Consider the following 10,537-nt stretch of genomic DNA (forward strand, 5'->3'; position numbering starts at 1 on the left):
CCATTTTCACCACCACCTTGAATTATTGGTCTGTAGATTTGCATATAAGGATTCAACTGGTTAGAGTATATTTACTTCTCACGGTTACTAGTGTTGTTAAGTGCAAAATATTTGATGCATTACATCCAGGGTGAACATGTTAGTCCTGCAAAATATTTTTTGTTTCTAAAACTATTATAAAAATAATGTTACATATTAATACATTTAAAAAGGATTCATATCAAATAATTAATGTTTTATTAATACATTTAAAAAGGATTCATATCAAATAATTAATGTTTGGATGTTACTTATGAGATGCTATGGTCCTACAATGAGTCTTGAATTTCACAGCAATAAGTATATATTTAGAATAAGTAGCAATGTACATAACTAAAAGAGAAGAAAATTATACATATTGGAAAGTTTGATATAGGATTGTAATTAGTTAAGGTAGTACCAATTCATTTTGAAATCAAAACAATAAAATTCATAGAAAAATATCAAATTGAAAGAATGCAAATTTGAAAGTGTCTTGGTTCATAACTCTTTTTGATATATGTCATTGTAGAATTTGATATTTAATCTTGATTAAATGTAAATCTAGTTATACCAAGATGTCAGCGGTGTTAAAAAAAAAGGAAGTAAAGATTACAAAAAAGGTGTACAAAAAGAGACTAATACTGTTTTAATTGTAATATAATTTAAAATTTCATGTATATTATCTAGAAATATTTTGTCAAATATCTTTAATGTGATTTACTACGTTAAACATGTTATTTGTTTTTTCTTTCAACAAAAAGATTGAATGTGCTCAATCTAAAATGACACTTGGAAATAATTACAACAATCAACAAGATAAAGAAAAAGAAACCTTAATAAAAAGATCAAAGTCACCTAATTAACCACACATATCAACCTTTTTAATGTACTACAACACTCCACGTACACATGATTCATCTTGTAAAGAATATTAATTCAACATTTATGTATTCTATGGTGATTTCAGGAGTGGCGGGTAAAGTCACCATGGCTAGGAGGATTTATTACTTGTTACTTGCTGCCTAAGGCAGGTACATATAGATTTTGTCCAGGTGGTGAGGAAAAATATTTCGCTGCATAGTGAAGATTCTAGCACGTGGTCCATGTGGTCTACCGGTTTTATCCGAAATGGATAGTTCATTTCCTCGATTTAAATATTTATTGGAAATGGTTATGGAGCTTCTGGAATTTATCAAGCATATGTTATAATGTATTTAAAATGTATGAAGGATATTGATAACTTAGATAAGTTTATAGGAGTTTGTTTTAGGATATACAAATATGCAGTTCGTACAGTAAATTTATACTTGTTATAGATTGTAGGGAATTTTTAGAATTAGGATATGACAGAAAAATTATGATATATTTTTTTCAAAATAGTAAAATATATTTTATAGTTTTTTTATTGTTGATATATTTTAATTATTTTTAATAAAATTCTATGATAAAATTATTTCTAAAATATTTGTGTTAATTTTTGTAATTACTTATTTTAAAAGAATGTGTTTTTCAATTCAATTATTTCAAAGAGTCTAATAAAGACAAACTATCTCCTATATTAAGTGGGATAGGAAAGAATAAGAAATTTTGTATAAAAATCATGTATTTTTTTAATTACAATAATTTGTAAAGCTTAATATTCAATCTTTTAATCTTAATTTAACTTCTATTATCAAATGTGAAATAAATATTGTAAATATTTTTAATGATAGATAATATTATTTAATGGGAAACATTGTCTCTCACAATGGTATAGAGGTTGATCCAAAAAAGGTGAAAGCTATAGTTGAGATGCCTCTACCTAAGAATGCCAATAAACTAGGATTTCTAGAAGGAAAACTACAATTTTTTTACAGTTCATAGCACAATTAGCTAACAATTGTCATCTTTTTACTAATCTCCTACACAAGAATATTCCTTTTAGATGGGGTAACAAATACCAACAAGTCTTCTAGATACTAAAGGACTATCTCATGTATCCCCCTACTCTAATGCCACCCATTGATGGAAAACCATTAGTTCTTTACATATTAACAACAACTTTAGGATTGGGTGCTTTACTAGCAAAGAATGATTCTAAGGGAGAAAAACAAGCTATCTATTGCATTAGTCATACTCTATTGGGTTATAAATTAAATTACAATCATATTTTGTGTGTGTGTGTGTGTATCTTCCTGTAGTATTTTCCCCATGAAAAATTCAACATCACATACTTAGTCATCAAGCAAATATCATAGCTAAGATCAACCCCCTAAAGTCCTTAATAAGGCATCTCTTACTACATGACTCACAAAATTAGTTATGATCCTTAGTGAATCTAACATTAAGTGTGTGGAACTAAAAGCTATCAAAGGAGAAGCAATAGGTAATCAACAAAAGGATGCACCCTTGGTTAATGATTATCCATTGCTTTAAAAAGCATTGAAACAATAGTCTTTACAGTAAAACCTACACAACCATGGACACTTTAATTTTTATGGGTCCTTTACTCAACATGGATCAAGTGTCAAACCCACATAAGGACTAAGAAGGGGGTGAATTAGTCTAGAACACTTCTAATCTGATCTAACAAATATTAAACAATATTTAACTATGATACTAAAAACATCTACCTTTAACACATCAACACCAAATTTATGTGGAAAACCCATTTAGGGAAAAATCACAATGAGAATCATACTCACAGAATAAATAGAATTGATTACAATGTTTAAGTCTCATTACCAAGGAGCATCATGCACCTGATGGACTTGCAAGACTAAGGTGTACTACCATAGGGAAAGATACATGGACTTGCGTAACTAAGTCACGTTGTATAAGGGAAAGATACAAAGGACCACCAAGAGATCCACTACCTTATAACAATAGAAAGAATACCATAACTGATATGAGAAGAATCCAATACTCATGAAATTGTCCTTGAATTATTGTGTCAAGGAACGAATATCATGATAAACACATCTAACATCTGCCAATATCATAGAAAATTGCCACACTAATTATATCACCTTTAAAGCTCTTCACAAACTAACTTTTTCACATCTAAAGTATCAAATATTCTTGCACATCATTCACATTCACTTCACATTAATTGACACTCCTTCTCATACATAACTCATACATCTACACTTCTTAAATACAAATTTGATAATCAAAAAGATCATTGAAGGTTGATCACAAACCAAGTAAACAATATTGCACAAAATTAACCACTGAGAGAAAAATAACCAAAGAAATCCACTCCAAGAGAAAGAGGGAACACAAATCCACCACTATACATCTTTTTAAGGAAAATCCAACAAACTGTAAATGCCAACACATCCTCCAAATTTAAAACCAAACGTAATGTGTAGATAAATAATAAAACTCACCAACTAGTCCGCTAAAAAACATCTTCCAACACAAAATACCTAACATAGATCCACACACACTATGGTGAGATTAATAACAACAATCTATCATAACTCCCAACGCATATCAAGACCAAAAAGTGTGATCCAATCAATATAGTCTAATCAGCAAGCTAAAAAACATATTATGTAAGCTAAATATACCACGGATAGACCCACATAACTCACTTGCAGAAAATAAATATCACCAAAGAATTAAACTAAAATACTGCACAAATCAAATAAATATGTCTATGAAATCATAACATAGGATACTACAAGTCTGGAGGCCACCAAGCATTTTTTGTACTAGTCTAACGAAGACCCTCACTATCAGAAAACAATAACAATAAACTTATTCAATTTGTGAACCAGACAACATGACAATATAGCATATTCAAAACCTCAAAACATAACCTTCACCATCTAGAGGCATTAAAAACTCTTTCCTGCATATTGAACTTACTACTACTATAACTTTCCAGATAAGCTCCATCAACATAGATTCAATAGCAATACTAGACAGAGAAACATGCATCAAACTCAACAACACCGAACAAAGAAACCTGCAACAATACAAGAACATATCTGAACTAGACTTTATTTGGACCACCAAGTTTGACATTAATATCAACAAAACTCAGACATCAACAATCAACTCAGATTTCCAACAATTTTCCCCTTTGTAATTGATAACAACACTTACGAACATATAACATACTTCTCCCCCTTTGACATCAAAGATAAAGATCACAACTGAACATAGCATATTGATCTCAGCAATAACATACTCCAGTGCTCCCCTTGAGAGCACCAACACCATCACTACATGAAACAATGAATATGAATTGAAACTTCCCCTAGAAAGATTCGCCTGGGTAATAGTTCCCACCTCTATTTTTTTGAATATGATTCAACTCTTCTTACATTTCTTTTATCCAACTATCTTTTTTTCTTACTACCTCATAAGACTTTGGTTCCACCCATGAAAGAAAATAATATTTTTCTTGCTCATTTTCTTTCACAACTCTTCTTCTTGTCTAAACAACTTTATTTTTATCTCCAATAATTTGATCTTTTCAATGGTTAATTCTCGGATATCTGGCTTGAGTCTTAAACCCTTTCTTAGGTTTTTCTTCTTCATTTATTTATTTTCCACTTTGTCTTCTAGATCAACTTTATCTTTTGTAGTAACTAGAATAATCTCAAATTCAATCTATTCTCACATTTAGAGGTAGTCTATCACATTCTTCACATAATTATACATTTGTACTCTTTACTATCTTTTTTAATATCTTGTTGTATCACCGGTAGACCTTTTTGTTTGTAGCATATCCCAAAAATATTCCTTCATCTGCTCTAGTATCAAACTTTCCTAGATTATCTTCATCTCTTTTGATATAACATTTGCTTCCAAATGTTCTAGAGTATATCATAGTAGGAGATCTTCCATTCCAAAGCCCATAAGGTGTCTTAGTGTGATTTACTCTTATTTGTACCACGTTAAGAATATAGAAAACAATATGTACACCTTATTTTCAATGTACATCATCCAAGTTTGCATCTTTCAACATAGTTCTAGCCATCTCAATAATAGTCCTATTCTTCCTTTCTACAACTCCATCCTGCTGAGGGGTTCTTGGGGCAAAAATTGCCTTCCAATTCCATGTTTTTCACAAAAATTATCAAACTATTTGAAGAAAACTCTCCTCCTCTATTAGATCTCAAACACTTGAAGTGTTAGATTACTTATCTTTTGAAATATTATAAATTCATCCTTTTACCAAAACCATTAAAGCATAATGATAACATTAAGAATTAGCATAAAGGTTAGTAATACCTTAAGTATCTCTAGGTCCTTCTTTTACCCTTCACAAATAATGGAACTTATGTTGGCATAAGTGCTGAGTCTAAAAAACATATAATTCTACAATAATTATATGAAGAAAGCATATATTCATTCTATCTATAAATGTTCTAGAATGCAATCCTTAGTAATTCATTCTAACCTACTATATGAAGGGAATTAAATAAGTTGCTAATTATTTTCTATTAAACTATAATGCATAATCTTCCTCTCTTATGATAAATAATTGTATTCATGAAAGATGATTAGGATAGATAAAATCATCTATGTGAGTAGTTAGAATACCATTCAATTTAATTGTCTTTCTTTAACGATGTAAAAATAGGAAAGTAGTGAAATTCCTTATTATATAACTTATCATTCATTTTAATTGTTATCCTTTAATGATAATTGATTCAAGTGATTCCTTTTCTTTTCTAAATCTTGTGTCATGAAGCACTTATTCATATATTGGTTTAGTTGCATTTTATTTTTATGTTGTTAGTAAACCTAAACAAGAGGAGAAACTTCAAAAAACCCTAGCAACATTCATTATATATGATTCCTTTGGTTTGTGCTTATGGGTAAAGACATCATGATTGAGCTACAACATAAAATGCCTAATAAAGTTACAATAATGGCTTATGTGGCATCGACCCTATAAATCAAAGAGGATAAATAAGGAACATCATGGAGATAAAACACAAAAGGTGGGAAACCCCCCTTGGATTGATAATCTAATAAGATAAATTCTAAATGAACCTACACTTGCTAGTCAAATCATAGTAAAACCCCAATAGAGTTTAGATGTATGTTATTTTCTTCTATTTTGATTTTGATGTTGTGATTCTCTAGTTTGACACATGGGTTATGGTTGAGTGATTTTAGGAATAGGAACTAGATGGAATTAGGTAAACAAGCAAGGGGTCAACATGGACCCCCTTTTCTTTATGAGATTCCCAATGTGGTTAGCAACCACAAAGAAGCTGTCTGGAACAATGACCCTACAAAGGGTTGTGTACCTGCTAAATAGTGTACATCAGATGTAGTTTAGAAACCAGAACTACATAGGCCTTGATCCCATTTGGAAGTGGTGTAGATAAGGAATCAAGGGATGGAGTAAGTCCCTAGTACGCAAGCAATCGGGGATGGGGATTTAGTAAGATTAACCAAGATTAATAACTCAAGATAATCATTAAGAAAGGTGGATGGGGTTAATAATTCTAAATATAAATGTTAAGATAGAATAAATTTATGTATACTCAAAAGGGTCTTTGATGGATAGCTTGATACCTTGAGACCATGGGCTAAATTCTGAGGCAAGTTTTAAGCTAAATTTAAAATAATATCTTTGAGGATGACAACCTTGGTGTGCTTTCATTGGGAAGTGTAATATTCAAGGATGTGACTAAAGACCTAGATGGTCCCAATGAGTCACAAGACATTAACCAAATTGCATACCTATCCCATGCCTAAATGGAGATAGATGCCTACCCCAGTTGGGTAGATGTCTGTTGCAAATGAACAAATTCCTAACATGCATGGTTAGATGAATGGAATAATACCTATTCTATGTGAATAAGAATACTTGAACACATATTTCAATGAATGAGCACTTAATAACTTAATGAAAATTAATAACAGACAAAAAAAAAGCTAGTATTTTTGGGAGTTATGCAAGGGTTCTTACAATTCACAAACAATATCCATCCATTAAGAGGAAGATATCAATACCTTAAGATGTGGCGAAGAAGAAGACAAATGACCTATTGCAAAGAAACACCTACAATAAAAGGGAATACCCTCATAATCCAAAGACTAGATCTAAGTGTTATCAAACACTTTTAAACAAACCCAATTGGGAGACGTTTATATAAATATAACACAACCAAAGGATAGAAAATGTGGTACAAGTGAAGTACGCAGCATCATTTCCCACCTTGATTAAGTGACCTATTGAATTAAAAATACCCTCAAAGTAAATTAAAAAAAAAATGAGGGATTAGATTAGGGAGGTGAAATAGCTAACATATGGAGTATTACTTAGTAAATGGACTAAAAAGGGGATCCCATTATTTCAACAAAAGGGCATGATTCTTTTAAAACTAAGAGTGACTATTGACGATACATCTTAATGCTTAAAAGAATCAAAAGCAACAACAAAGAATCCATTTGAACAAGGTAAAATTATATTTTATCTTCTATTATAGGATTTGATTGCATAGCAATCTAGAAATTAAGTTTGCTAAGCTAAGGCCATATAGACCATACCTACAAATCAAACCCTTCAAAGATAAATGTTCTTATGTATATTCTATGTGTAAGAAATATTGTAATGGGTTTTTCTAATATATAATTTGACATAGTGGGATGAATATTAATGCATGCTTGTACTAAAAAACTATTTCAATTTTGAGCTATGAGGGTTTATGTTCCTAATTTGTGCATATGTTTGTGATAGTCTCTTGCACATTTATCCATAGTTCCTTTTTGTCAAATGGTTTACTTTCTTTATGAAATTACTTAGTGATTACTTTTCGAGTGGGGATAACTTACATGGGGATTTTCCTTCTCAACTATGCTACATTTGATATCAGTGTAAAATAGGATCATAATTCTCTATTTCACTCCAAAATATTTATAATTTTTTTATATTGAATTATTTTAAGGAGTGAATTTGTGATTTACTATTTTAAATTTAAATTCTTCATGATTGCAAGTAGTTTATCTGTGTTGATCTTATAATATTAAAGAATGAGAGGCATAGTTAAATTAATTTTTTAATACCAAAGTTAAAATAGTAGTTTTCTTATGTAATAATCCATATTCTTAACAAGTCTATGTCTTTTGAAAGACTTATACATTATACATTTCAAATATGTTTGTTTACTAGTATATCGATCATAACATAGTTATCTACAACATAATATTTTTTATCTCAATTTCTATTTCAAATTATATAATCAATGAATTCCAAAAAATTCATCTAGAACTATTATATTATATAAAGGAGAATCAACATATAGTGGCTTTATCCTAAATCTATAGTGATTAGAGTAGGATTTGTTTATATGCACCACATAAATCTACTGAACATGTATTACAAAAATTAGGTTTTCTTGAAGTATATTTCTAGATAAACATTTATATGTATTCCTTTCTAAGAAATAAACATGCTACTTATTTATATTTACCCACAATTTTGGGTAAAAATAGTTCAAATATATCAATTATGCTTGTATTTGAAGATATTATTATTTTTAAGGGGAAAAGGATAACACCTCTATAGTTTATATTATTAAATAATTAATATCATAATAAAAAAATTTCTAGTGGGGCCAACAAAGAAAAAATACCCTAAAGCAAGAGAAATAAAAACATAATACAATCAAAATCTTATTTTTAAAGAAAAATTAAAGAGCTTTAAAGGGTGGCCCTATATTAGAGGAGGTGATCCAACATAGAAACGTACAAATATATTATTATAGTGTTGGAAACTATTATTATTTAGTTAGATTTTGATATTAAAATGTATCAACAAATATTTTCTAAAGTTATTGTTCATCATTGGGATTTAGAAGCTAGAGTAAAGGAATTCTTCTTGGACAATAAGAATAAGAACGCATGATTTATCTTGTAAAAAATATTAATTTCATATTCATGCATTCCATTGTGGTGAGACTATGCAATGAGTCTTGAATGCAAAACAGTATGATTAATTTTGAGATTAAATGAGACTTGATATAGAAATAAAATGTGGGTTTTTGGGAAAACAAAGGTTACTCTCTTCAATGAGAGGGCTTCTAAAAATTGTGATGTGAATAATTATCTATATTTGAGAAGAATCAAAAGAGAATACTCAATAGCAGGTTTAAATGATTATAAGGATTACAAAGAGTAAATAAATATTTTAACTTCAAAAGAAAATATTTTCAAAAAATGTTTGAAGAAAACAAAAATTGACCTAATTATTAAAGAAGTGGAAAATGAATCATACCATGCACTGTAAAAGTTCATTTATCTTAGTGCCTTAGAAAGTTGAACATTGTTACTAGTGTTGGTATTAACATTGACGTACAACCTACGAATTACATGGCAAGGAAACATAATCTATAGTGCTGTATTATATTAAGAACATAGTCTATCACAAATATTAATCGTAAAATCAATATTAATAAATTTGTAAGAGAAATAATAATAGCTGATCAGTTCACATTTAAGATTTGGTGACCTTAATATGAAAGGTCTGTAGTGACCTGCTATAAAAAATTAATTGTACGGCCTTTCCAAGAATTCCAACATGGACTTGAAAAGTAACAGGAAAGGAAACTATTTCTCATTATTGGCTCATTTGGTGAGCTATACAAGAAGATTTGATGTGAATTCATCTTTCTCGCCTTTTTCCATCTCTTTAGTCCGACAACCCTGTGACAATTCTTTCTTATTTTGGGGGTTTCAGATTCCTCTTCCACATCTTCCTAGGATGTGGGTGGAACTGGAGACATTTCTTCCTTTTCCCTAATCTTGGCATCAAGAGCACAACTTACATCATTCAGCGCTTCAGAGGGCTCCTCCACTTTATTCATTAAAACCTCTATAATTTCTGCACAAGTCATTTCCGCTCCAGCATTCATCTTCTCCTCCACTGTTGAAAACAAAGGATGGTCCTCAACCTGCAAGTAGTTAAAGGCGAGAGATTTAAATGCCTCGAAAGTGCAGAAAGAGAGGAAAATGTGCATGTCCATCCGCGCACTCCTTAGCAGCGCGGGATCAAGCATTTCCTTGTGATTCGTCGTAAACACAATAATGCGCTGCTCGCCGCAGCAGGACCACAGCCCGTCCGTCAAATTAAGCAAACCAGACAAAGTAATACCGCTCCTGTTCTGCTCTTCTTGATTGCCTGGTGGATTATTCGAAGCCCTATCAGCCAAACTGATCGAGCAGTCAATGTCCTCGATAATAACCACATATTTCTCTTTTGTTTGGGTGAGAAGTGCGCGGAGCTCGGTGTTGTCATTCACTTGCGTGAGCTCCAGATCATAAACATCATATCTCATGTAATTAGCAATGGCAGCGATGAGACTCGATTTCCCTGTTCCAGGAACGCCCAATCCGTCTGTAAGACTCTTTTCCCTTCTTAAATCGGTCGAGATCTCTGACAATTCTGGACTTGAGCAGGGGATCGAGAGCAACAGAGGTGAACGTCGAGGGGTGTTTGAAGGGGACTCCTGTCCATTCAGCCCATCGAGTATTGGTATACAGCGTGAGATCTTTGTTGAGC

At 31.1% G+C, this 10,537-nt stretch overlaps 1 protein-coding gene across 1 annotated transcript; it reads right to left on the reverse strand.

Annotated features, from left to right (window-relative positions):
• Nucleotides 1–9,734: 9,734 nt before the first annotated feature.
• Nucleotides 9,735–10,313, reverse strand: LOC131053497 (AAA-ATPase At3g28610-like). Its single transcript, XM_057988115.2, has one exon. It carries the CDS (start codon nt 10,311–10,313, stop codon nt 9,735–9,737), a length of 579 nt encoding a protein of 192 aa, XP_057844098.2.
• Nucleotides 10,314–10,537: the final 224 nt, after the last annotated feature.

This window comes from Cryptomeria japonica, chromosome 7 (assembly GCF_030272615.1).
Source record: "Cryptomeria japonica chromosome 7, Sugi_1.0, whole genome shotgun sequence".
Classification (NCBI taxonomy): Eukaryota; Viridiplantae; Streptophyta; class Pinopsida; order Cupressales; family Cupressaceae; genus Cryptomeria; species Cryptomeria japonica.